Here is a 12,446-nt window from a genome sequence, read left to right as displayed (position 1 = left end):
ACTGGGTGTGGAGGCTTGCTCAAGGGCACCTCGGCAGTAACCAGGAAGCAGCCAAGCCTTTGGCCAATAGATCAATATTATTGAACAGATGAGCTATTCTGTCACATCACATCATCCCTTGTTCTTAAGGTTGTACCTACATCAGCAACCTGGCTTTTAAGTGTCTCAATTTATAAAAGCTTCTTGGTAATGATTCTTTGCAATGTCAGGATTTTGAGAATGTCTTTGTAGCTCACCCTAGGCCTCCAGTAAAATTAAATTGTGCTGTCCCTGTCCATTTTGCGGTTTTATTTGGACTTTAGTGGTCTGTAATGTGGTGGCACGGTGGCACACTGGTTAACAGTCTAGAGATTGTGGGTTTGATTCTGGCTCTGGCTTACTTGTGTGGAGTTTGGATGTTCTCCCTGGGTATGGATGTCTTTAGGGTACTCCGGTTTCCTCCCACGTTCCAAAAACATGCATAGTAGGCCAATTGAGCAAATTGCCCGTAAGTGTGATTGTCAGCGTCGATGGTTGTCAACGTGTGTCCTGAATTGGCTGGCAGCAACTTCAGGATGGCTCCGGACTGCTGCTGGGATAGGCTCCAGCATGCCCGCGACCCTCTCGAGGACAAGCGCTTTGGATGATGGATGGATGCTCTCAATTGTGAATCCCCCATATCCTCGCAGTTCGGCACACACAGATTCACCTAATTGCAGTTTTTTTTTTTATTTCCCCCCCAGTTTTTTTCAGTGCAAAATAATAGCTGCCAGTTATAGTTATAGTTTGCCGGTTTGCCGGATAGCGGAATTACACAAAAATCCATCCCACCGATTTCCATGAGCTTTATGCAGGGGATAAGAAACACCACCAAAAAAAAAAAACTCCATATTTTAGATTGTTTAGATATCAAATGGATGCACAATTGTAAAATGCCATTTCTCAGAATCTAAACCAATGTTATTCTTTCCTGAAAATTCAAAACATTTGAAACACATCAGTCTCGGTGACATGTAGTGATGTCCATGGCTGATCAGGCACTTGGGTCAGAGTCAAATGTAGACACTTCATTGATGAGAAAATTACTGTGGCCTGGCAGCCTAACTTTAAAAGATGATAAAAAAGAAAATCTGCCCATAAGGAGTATTGCTGTTCCAGCAGTTTAGAGGAGCGTATTAACCATTGCAACTTCTTTCTTATTCAATAGACATAGTAGGCAGCTTTGCTACACCGCAGCCCAGCTGAGTCAGCATTACCTAGATTACAAAATCGGTGAAAAGAAAATGAAAGTGACATGACGATGCGTAAATGTTACCAACACAGTGCAATAGTATGATGAAAGTATTTATGTGCGTCACATGTTATCAAGTGTGAATCATTGAATGCAGGAAGAGTGCTGTGTTTGTCTGTAAAATGTTCCTGTTAAGATGATGTAAATCACCCGCCTACCCTGACCAAATGTCCCTGTTAAGATTTCACACTAGTGCTACAATATATGCATAATTTGTGTATGTTCCGGTCTGCACTGGTGGCTTCTAACACAGAACTTAACAGATACTAAAAGAAAAAAAAGGCTGAAGTCTCCAAATTTCTTTTCTGCTTTAGTAGCTTTGTGATTGTGATTGCATGTGACAGACTTTCACGGGCTTTTTTAATCATCTGTCTTCCATCTTCCTGGATTCAGCATGTAATTTCAAAAAGAACAACAAATCACTTGACCCATACACGGTGCATCTGTCCAGTCATTTGTGATTGTGCTCCCAGATTTGGTGGGATTTCTTTTCTTTTAGCAAAATGGAGATTGTGGTCAATGCTGAGTAACACTCTTGTCTTATCATATAAAAATAAAAGAAGCAGCCTTACAAAGAACATGCAATGTCCAATCGAACAAGTAAACAAATTAGAACTCTTCCCCTTTTCCCATGCTCATAACGTCATGGCACATTTGAACATCAAACCAAGCTAATGTATTTTTCAAAAACAAACTTTGTCTTTTTTAAGCATAAAGAAAGAACACCACTCAGAGTTCACTCAGCATCTGATTGAGGCACTCAAAGGAAAGCAAAATTAAATAGGTTTCAAACACAAAACAACAGCAGATTACTTACTGCACTATTCCGAATGTCTAAAGAAAGACCATAATGATAATTGCACATACAAAAATCAGGAAAAGAGCTGAAAATTAGACCTTACAAATAAATGCCCTGGCATATATTTGGGAGGGATATGACAAAATGCATGTGGAAAACGGTCTAAATTACTAAAGTTTTGCACATTTGAAAAAGACCACAAATAGTACACAGTTCTTTGTCCTTTTTATCCACAAAAACCCATCTTATTAAAAACATCTGGCCATATTATACTTTGCCATTGCAAACATCAGAACACATTTATTTTCGACCCACTGTCTGTAAACACAGAAAGCAAATTCACATCCTAAAAGTGGATCATGACCTCTTGGTTTTGCTTTATAGCGTACCTTGAGGGACAGAGGTTGCCTCTTGTGCTAGCCCTGAGTATGTAGCAAAGCTTGTCAAATGGAAACCTATCACAGATACTCGGAGTTTTCCATTTTATGTCGCCCATCTACGCGTGTTGTGCCCCCATTAGTGTTCAAACATCGTTTGACACACCCTGCACTGTATGTACGTAGTATATCATGACATGTACATGTGAATAATTGTTAGCAGCTGTAGTTCAAAGTGTTAGTAATATTTTCCAGATAAGACCAGAGCAGCCTCAGGCTGGATCATGCTGTGATTGAAATGCAAATGACAAAGTGCCCCTTCGTTGGTATTCAGAAGACTTAGCTTTTATAATCAGGAAGAGTGAGAACAATATACGGCATCCTCATCCAAGGAGAGTGGGAGCGCTGGCGGTTTCACATTCAGCCTCCTCACTTGCCGTATTGAAGAATTTATCATTATGTAGCACATTAACACAAATACTGTACAATGTCAGTTCATGAAAAAACATTTAGCTTTCACAATGAGCAGCAATTGTAAAATAGGAAAGTGCAGCCGCATTTATCCTTTTTTACCTTTTGATGTGTTTGTGCTACCAAGTGTGTGCAGACGTGGCTGCTATCCTTCCTTTATATAATGGTTGCTCATCATTATACAAAAACATTCAAATCAGAAGCAAATAATGGAAGAAAGGTCGTATCAAAACTGCTTGAGGTAAATAGCATTTTGCTATAAATATGCTAAAGGAGGAAAATAAATAACCTTAAGTAGTCTCATATTCAAAAGTATATGTACTGAACGCGCCATTCAATTACCTGTTGCATGTCCCGTAGTTGATTTAGTTTTATGGTATTAGTCTACCAGGTGGCAACAAAGATTACGATGGCAAGGTTTATTTTACAGCATGTAAGGTCTTTTGCGGTTGCAATGGAATGGACAGCAAGAGTTGTGACTTCAATACATTGTCCATAGTGATGCAGGAGACAGAGCTTCCCATGTAAGCTTCAGACATCTCCAGACATCATATTCCATCAAGCTGAGTTGAAGCATGTTGAACCCTTTAGTCCCAGATGATGCTGTGGCTTTGTTCTTGCCTGCGCCCAGCTTTAAATCCCACCGGGAGGCTTTCAGAAGTGGAGCGTTTTGTCTGCCCATTAATGGTCTGAGGGGTTTTAGTTAAAAAAACAGAAAATACCCCAGATGCTTTAACACACACATGCATGCTTCCTATGCCCTGTAAGTTTGACCAGGCATGTGTCAAAAATAGAGCAGCTGCATATTTTTAGGGCAGAAGGGGAGGGCCGCTGGGACTCTTTTGAAAGGCATCGTGTCACTTCTTTCGGATTCAAAGTAATTGTTTAGATTAATCACGGATAGTTGTAGTGACTGATCTGATGTCAGATCGAGAATGACTCGCCCAGCTGAATGGTTCTGTTTAGCCTGTGTTCTGTCTCAGGCAGCAATCAGATTTGGAAAGGTACTTAAATGAAGGATGTTGAGTCGGATGTCCTACACCGGCTTTGAAGACCACCTGTGAACATTTCATTGAAAAGTCTTTGGTGCGTGCGTGTTTAGGGATTGGTGCTTTTTTATCTCCAATGAGATGTCAAGTTGCCTTATCGAATGTGTTTCAGATCATTTTTTGACTCATTTTAATTGTTTGATGCATCTAATATATGGAATAAATGTTGGCTTGTTTATTGGCATTTAACACCAACAACACTTTTGTTTTCTCCTCCTATTTCAGGCTCCCATCAAGCTGGAGCTGAGGCACCCACGTCCAAGATTCACTTCTCTTCTGGGTGTTTGGACCTGAGCGACTCAGAGTGGCAAATGCTATGCAAGCCACGTTGTTTTACCAGGATGCTGTCTCTCCCTTCCAGCTTTTAGCCTGAGGAAGAGGAAACAAGGGGCGTTGAGGAACCCAAGGGTGGACTTGAACCACTACAGACTTGGCTCAACACAGAAGAAGCATGTCTGCTTGCAGAGGCTTTTCATGGATGTGTTCCATCATGGCTTTCCTGCAACTCTGGATGGGATTCATGTCCATCTGTGCGGTCGCAATCCAGGGTCAACAATACCCTGTGGTCACCACCAACTATGGAAAGTTGCGGGGAGTGAAAGTCACGTTACCCAATGAGATCCTGGGACCAGTGGAACAGTATTTGGGGATCCCATATGCATTGGCCCCAACAGGGGAACGGCGGTTTCAGGCACCCGAGCCCCCGATGTCCTGGCCGGGCATCAGGAATGCTACTCAGTTTGCTCCCGTTTGTCCTCAGTTTTTGGAAGATCGCTTCCTACACAACGACATGCTCCCTGTGTGGTTCACAGCCAACCTGGATACACTCGTAACCTATGTGCAAGAGCAGAGCGAAGACTGCCTCTACCTAAACGTCTACGTGCCCACTGAGGACGGTAGGTCTGAGAATTTTCAGAAGGGTTTTTTAAAACTTGTATTTTGCTGGGCAAAAAAATACTGGGTCTTTTGCATCCACAATGATGAACATGAGCCAGTTGGGCACTGGAGCGTTTACAATCTTGATGGATTTAGCTAAAGTTGGACTACATAAAGAACCCGATTTGAGACAACAGCTCATAAAGCCACATGTCGTAAGAACGGTGTGCCGCGAGCACATAAACACTGGACAGAGTTCCCCGTCCACCCTTTCCCGTGAATTTAACAATCTTTGAGATGTGGTTCAAATCTTTACTGGACTAATTTACCAACCTCTCCACATGTTACTCTACCCTAACTGTGTTGTTGCCCGCTTTCTGTTAATCAGTCTTGTCATCTATGACCTTGAATTGTTAGTTAGAATCGTTGAGTCACCTTTGATTTATGTAGCCGCAGGTTTGCAGTTCTAGGGGGGCTGAGACAGTTTGTAAGAAGCAAGACTGCCTGGTTATGATGTTAAACAGTTGTAGAAATTTAAATATGCAGATTGAAAGTTTGCTGTTGTTGAGTCAACATGATGGCAAATTAATGTTTTTAAGATCAGCAGAGACTGACAGGTCCATCCCATTGTACAATAAGTGCGCCCCTTCACTTGCCATCATCTTTTATTAACCCCACCCCACCCTGTGGTTTGTCCCTTTTGAAATAAGCTGTCAGTCAAGCATCAGGGAAGGAGTTGAAAAACGGCCTCATCTCAAGTGGATTGACAGATTAAGTGACACGTATTCTTTATTTGAGTGTAGATTTGATAGCAAATGTGCGCTTTAGAGCCAGTGCAGTGTCCATGTTAAAATAACTGTTGTCACAGTCTGTCAGACTAAAAGCCAAAAAGAAAAGCCCAAGGAAAAGCGAAAGTGGAGATAATCCTTTAGGCTGGATTTACAAAAAAGTGCTCAGTTCTGACTGAATGCTGTATTCACATATCCAACAAACCACATGTGCTATACTTAATAATATAAATAGGACATGTTGCATATCGTTTCGTTAACCTGGATTTACTCGTGCCTTCCTCCATTGAAAGTAACCTCAGCATCACACATGAACACACATCCACACAGGAGCTGCTGCTGCTTGCCACAGCTCACGCCGAGATGCTTACAGAACCAGTGGACTTGCCAGCATTACACGCCTGTATGATCAGCCTCATAAAGGCACATGCACGTACACCGACGCTTCAATCACAGCAAAACTTTCTGTCAATCATGCCTGTCATTTACTTCCTGATAGTAGAGCAGCAAGAAGAGGGCTCCCCAACTATATTAGGTTGCTGGCTTTATGAGTACCTACTGCATTGAAATCCAATACTGGCGCAATACTGGTGCACTGTAAAACAGACAAAATAAATGTGTGAACTAAAAATTTCCAGACAACCTACTAGTTGAAGTTGGCAATTCAACAAATAGATTAAATTTTACTCATATGAAAAATAATTTTACCATTTGCAGAATGGAAGGAAGAACAACAAAGGGAATTTCTTTTGGGGCAAACAAGCATGCTTTGTTGTCAGTGGTGTCACAAATGTCAGTAATTTTTATTTTAAAGTTTCTCCCATTACTGTTTTAGCCTAAAACAAAAATTGCAAGTTGTATTCAATCATCACATCCAGTTGAAGTCAATTGGAAGCAAGAAGTAAATAAATAAAAGGAAAATTGTTTCATTTGAACAATGCAGTGTAAATCCATTATTTGACGCTAACTCAATTCAAATCTAATGAAGTATGCTAAGATTTTTTTCCCCTTACCGAAATATTGGTTGAATTCTGAATTGTTTGAACGGTTCGCCAAAAGCGATTCAGGTCAAAAGCCCAATTATCATCTTTGTTGGCACAGATGTTACCAAATTTTAAGAGAGCTTCGAAAATTTACATATAATATCTCTAAAATTACTGCAAGCACTTTGGCCTGCCTGTGTGGAGTTTGATTGTTCTCCTTATACTTGTGTGGGTTTCTTCGAGTCCGCCTGCTTCCTCCCACGCTCCAAACAATAAATGGCTGGGATGGATATGTTGTTTATAAAAGTCTTCACACAATTTTGCTCCAGGTTCCCGCTTCACAGACAGCATCATGTTCCAGCCGTAATTGTGATTCATCCAAAGAAATCACCTGAACCAAAATAGACTTCCCCAGACATAGAAGCAAGCTGTTCCTTCAATCCAAGCAAGCAACCTTCCACAGGATCCCGAGGGCAGCAAATAGCCACTTTATGTGAGATACAGTATTGCTGCTCCGCTCGTTTCTTTTCTTTTTAGAAAACCACCACCTGAATCACTTGGGTTGGTTTTTAATGTCAGTGAGTCCAAGTTACGCTCTTGTGCTCGTTCCCAATGACTTGGCAGTTAAATACTGAATTTGTGCAAAAAGTTTCATTTCTTATAAACTATCTTTCTAATGAATGCAATTGCACTTGAATGCTTCCTCCAGGCATAGGCATGGTAAACTGAAACAAAAAAGTGTCGCTAATGTAATTGCACAGTCTAATAACATCCAATTACAATGCATGAAAATGACATACTCTTCGCACATTCTATTTTATTCTTTTATGTTTTTTTCTCAATACTAGGAGTGAACTATCACAGAAAAAGTGCAGATTTCAAGAGTAATGATGGTGGAAGTGATCAAGGTATTTTTATTTTTTTCATTTTGCCCAGTAAAATTAAAGCCTAATGGTGTTGCAATGTTTTTTTTTTTCCCATTATTAACTTCAAGAAAACATTTTTTTTTTTTTTGCCCAGCAAAATTAAAACCTAACTGCAATGCATGGTGTTGCAATGTTTTTTTTTTTCCCATTATTAACAACATCCCACTCATCACGTAATATCTCTTTTTGCTGTGTAAAATATAGACTTGCATGTTATTTTGCATTCTCCAGTGAACAAAATGAAAATGCTCACTTTCTAACTCAGCTCCACTCTGCATGATGATAGCATGAATTACAGAGGTGTCTTTCTTGCATCGTTGGAATATTAGAAGACGTTTTAGTCAAACGTCACCCTCTTCAGTTGGGCAAGTTGCCGAGGAAGCCAGACCCAATGCTGTGCCAGTGATTGAGTTTAATAGCCACATTTTGTCATACAAGCATACATATGTCGCTCTAGTCTAGCAGCTAAGTTTGAAAACGAAAAAAGTGAAAGGTTTGAGAGGCCAACAGCAAAGTAATGTCAACGGCGTTTATTATTTTTAAATTCTATTTAAATATGTAAGTTTTTTTTTAAAGTACAAAATTAAAAGAAGATAATTTTGGAATATGGCATTTCAATTAATTTCAATGGGGAAAAGTTACAAGCGTGGTCACGGAACAAATTCAACTCGATCATAAGAACTTCAAAATCCAAAATTAATAAAGACAATGTTTTTAACTGAACATTTTTGATAATATTCAAAAAAGGTTGACTATGTGGAAATTTGGAAAACTATCGGAACGTGCGGAAATTTTGGAAAGAAAGGTGTCCGTATTAAATCGCCTTTTTCTCTTACATCCATTAAATACACAAGCACTTCGAAGTCCATTTATGAATGCTGGGTTACCCCTGAGGCCCATTTTGCTGTGCATGTTTTATTGCCTGTCAGTGGTAGAAGAACAAAATCAGCATAAATAGAAATGTCGTACTTATTGAAATACTCACGCAGTTGACACAGGCCGGGCATAATGTTGATGTTATAGCTTCCCGCCTGTCATCAGATGAAGGATTTAGGACGATAAATTGAGCTCGTGTCTAAGGAGAGGGAAACAATTGAGGGATGTGTATCTGTGATTATTTAAGCATGTCACACAGAATGACAACAAATACTTTATATAGTGATTATGTTGGGAAATCCCCGTGACCCGCTAGACTAAAAGGCTTTGCAACCGGAAGAGGATGTAGTACATCTTGTTGTAGTGATGACAATGATTTGCCACTTTTGCTTATAATACTTAGTATAGAAAATCCTGCTCACCTTCAATACTTCAAAAGTCAAATGGCTGCATCTTTTGCGCATCATGTACATAAGTTTATTTTTGCACCGACGAGACTATGACTAGGGCAAAATTTAAATACAATGTCCTTTTTTTTTGACTGGTCATTGTTTTTAAATTGTACTTATGTACATTGTACTTTTCCTTCAACACTTATTTTTAATTCATTCAAATTGCTCTTTTATATTCTTTGTATAAATATGAGAATATCATTGCTCAACGCTACCGTTATTATTGTTGTGCATATGACAAATGAACGTGTTGAATTTTGAATCGGTTTGTTTCAAATGAGCTAATAACTTTGATGTTCTGACAAAATCACATTGACTTCCGATAGTCTGGGCTGCGCTCTTTTTATTTACAGAAGCGTGTCGGCACTTACACTTCACGTCCCTTAGCTAATATTGATAATAATATAGCAGCTTTGGCCTGACGGCCTTTAGTTTGAAGCCTGTGCAGTTGATCATTACTGGTAAGGTAAATAATTCTAAAATCAAATCCATAAGGACTTAACCAACTCGCTTTGGCACCAAGTGGTACATTTCATGTGATCTCTTGTCATGCACTGTCAGTCTAACTTATGGGAAGCATTGCTTTTTTTTTTTTTTTCTCCAAATTGAACCGAAAGTGAAGTGGCTCACCAGGGATTCGCCCGATTCTTCTCATTTCCCACTTGGTGGAAGGTGACACAGATGAGAATGAACTGAAAAAAATAGCACCAGACACACATGAGGGCAAATGAGACGGCAGTTGAATGAAAGTGGGCTGCCTGATCAATTAAAGGACGTGAGCAGTGTACGCAAATTTTGTTTTCATACTATTACTTATTTGTACCCACTGACAAGACATTTGTTTGCCAGCCAAACATTTATTTTCTCCATTTGCCTTTGAAGCCAAGAGAACGTAAACATCAGCACTATCGCTGTGAATCTTTTTACCCTGCCCTATCCGCTAATGATGATGTTTCCTTGCTTTCTCAGCTCCATTTATGAAAGGGCTGTCACTGGCAGCAGGGACAAATGCTGAACACACTGATGGTGTTTTTATCCACTGCATTTCTTTTGCCACTTGCTGTAGGCGCCGTGCTTTCTGTGAAAACTTCAGCTCATCCTCTTTGGGTTGAGTATGCTAGTTGAAAAACACGTCTCGATATTGTTGTTGAGGATGAACAAAATAGTGAAAACGAGCAGCCTTTCCTTCTACAATGACAGCTGCCTAAGGCTCTGCCATCTTCTGCTTGCTGGATCACTAGATATGCTTTCTTCATCTCCTTTCAGCATTTGACTCATCCGTAGCGCATGTCACTGATAAGAATGTAGACACGTCATGACTCGGACTGGAACGTTTCAGCAAATGTAAATCCCAATGTTTATAATAGTTGTTGGCATTGCATTTATGCGGCATGATGAGCTCTAGCATATTTCTCAATATATAATGTCACCTAATGTTAGCATCATTCTGAATATGCTTCAGTAATTTCTTCACTATGGTAGGGAAGAAGTGGAGAAATCCTGATTCATTGATGATGCCCCTCCTAAAAATGTCTACATTTTTTATATTATTAATAAATATACCACATATGATGGTCTAATATGGTCTAATATTTAACATTAATGTTAAAAACATGAATAAATGGCTTACAAATTATTTGAAAAATACACAGGAAGCATTTGTGTACATGCACATGCAGAAAAGACTCATAATTTCTTCTGCATTCTAATCTCGTTTCTCAGTCGAGCTGTATCGCTTCAACATAGCTCCTTGGCGCCAATGTACTACTTTTCTATTATCTGGATATCATAGTATGCAATCAACCAATGTTCTCTGTCTTTTCTGATCGCACATGATGACATACTAACTGTTACTCCTTGGCTGCATTATCTTCCTTTTCAGCAGCGGAGGGCTCTTTTGCTCAAGGGTGAAGCAAAAATTGTTATGAGGTTAAATGGATTCCATATATCGCTTGTAAATAATTGCTTGGGCCTGTTGAAAAAAAGTATGTTTGGCACGTACAGCAGCGACCTCCGATAACATTTTTCTCTTCAGCCTGACATTTTCACCCTATTCTATAGTCTTCCTTCTGCCCATACTCACAATTTCTTAGTGACACAGTACAGTCGGGGTAAGATAACTAATTAGAAAACACAAGCTCCATGGATCTAAGCGAAATGCAAAACCGATGGTGCAATCCATCTAATCTAATATTGTACAGAGATGCTGAACTGTTAGTCTAATTTATGGGACAAGTATCATTGTTTTGTCTTTTTCTAAATCCATTTGCCCTAAAGTGAAGTCAAAGTAAATTTAGTGAAACGGCCCAAAAGGAATTCTGCTGATTGTCTCTATTTTCCAGGGTTCCCAGGTGACATGGAAGGAAGAACTGAAACATTAGCATCAGGCGCGCCAATAAAAAGTAGTAAAATGGAAAGGAGAATAGACCATATTACATAAAGAGCAGTTCAACGATTATGGGCAAGCTGATTGAAAAAAGCTTGGCATCTAAATTTCCACTTAAAGGGATTGTCAGAGTTGCCAGAGACATGTCAGAGAAAGGCATCGAAATGGACGTCCTTGATATATTAGTGGCTGCGTAAAAATGTGCATTTTAGAAAGGATCAAAATAAGTTCATCTCTAAAGGTTTTAGTGTGATTTAGGGTCTTACTAAAATTTCACCCAAATGCCTAATATTGCTAACTTTTGCATTTATTCATCTGCACATACTGTAGAGACTAATTAGTGTAATTGGTGATCAAGTTCGTTTAGCATGGAGGTCACAGTGACAGATGAAAACATGAAGACCACCATCTTTTTTCATGTCTTTGATCGATAAACCACTGTAGACTTTGACTGTCGGTTTTACGACATCATAAAACAAGCATATTAACAGCTCCATTTGCCTTTTTCCTTTTTTTTCCCCATTTCTCACATGAAGAAGAGCTGGCCTTAACGGCCTGTGGCATGCATTGAATCAGCTGGAGAAGATGACGCCTCATTTTATGTTGTCTAATGCAAAAGACACGCTGTTTAATTTATAATCACCACCAACCCGTCAACTAATCACCAGGTTTAATCACAACTGGCCTAACTGCAAATTAAACAACAGGAACAAATGGGCCGAGCCGCAGACGAGACAGATGTCGAGATTGTCGCCTTAAAGCGGTTAGGAATGTTTATCAGTCTGGAGAAGAAGCCTCTGAGCCATCCCATTGTTGTCCTGTAGAAATAATTATTCACCAAAAAAGAGAAGATTCAAACAAATGTCTTCTGTTCAGAGTCTGGGTTGTTGTTTTGTTACAGCCACTGCAGTAAAATCCCATTTCCGCTATAAAAGGAAAAAAAACAGAAGCCCGTTTATGGCAGTAATTTTTTTTCTGGCACATTCAGGAAAAGTTTTTTTTTTTTTTTTAAACTTGCAATGGTTTTCAATGTGTAGCACAACAACATGTACACATATCCCAAGGTAGTTTCAAACGATGCTTACCTTTTGCATGTCAACCTGTTCAGATTTGTATTGGAAACAGGCTGCCTTCCCTTCATGTAAATATATTAAAACTGGAAATATAACAAAAACAACAATCGCACCTGATTG

At 39.5% G+C, this 12,446-nt stretch overlaps 1 protein-coding gene across 3 annotated transcripts in view; it reads left to right on the top strand.

Annotated features, from left to right (window-relative positions):
* Positions 1 to 12,446, top strand: part of nlgn4xa (neuroligin 4 X-linked a) — a 49,026-nt gene that overhangs the window by 3,117 nt on the left and 33,463 nt on the right. For 2 of the 3 annotated variants that reach the window (XM_049752718.2, XM_049752717.2), the window contains exons 2-3: positions 4,192 to 4,862; positions 7,462 to 7,521. In XM_049752718.2, the coding sequence (XP_049608675.1) occupies positions 4,418 to 4,862; positions 7,462 to 7,521 (505 nt within the window). In that variant the 5' untranslated portion in view covers positions 4,192 to 4,417. The remainder of the gene's footprint in view (positions 1 to 4,191; positions 4,863 to 7,461; positions 7,522 to 12,446) is intronic. The other variant, XM_049752720.2, reaches the window with a different exon arrangement.

This window comes from Syngnathus scovelli, chromosome 2, assembly GCF_024217435.2.
Source record: "Syngnathus scovelli strain Florida chromosome 2, RoL_Ssco_1.2, whole genome shotgun sequence".
Classification (NCBI taxonomy): domain Eukaryota; kingdom Metazoa; phylum Chordata; class Actinopteri; order Syngnathiformes; family Syngnathidae; genus Syngnathus; species Syngnathus scovelli.
This window is presented reverse-complemented; position numbering and strand designations above follow the sequence as displayed.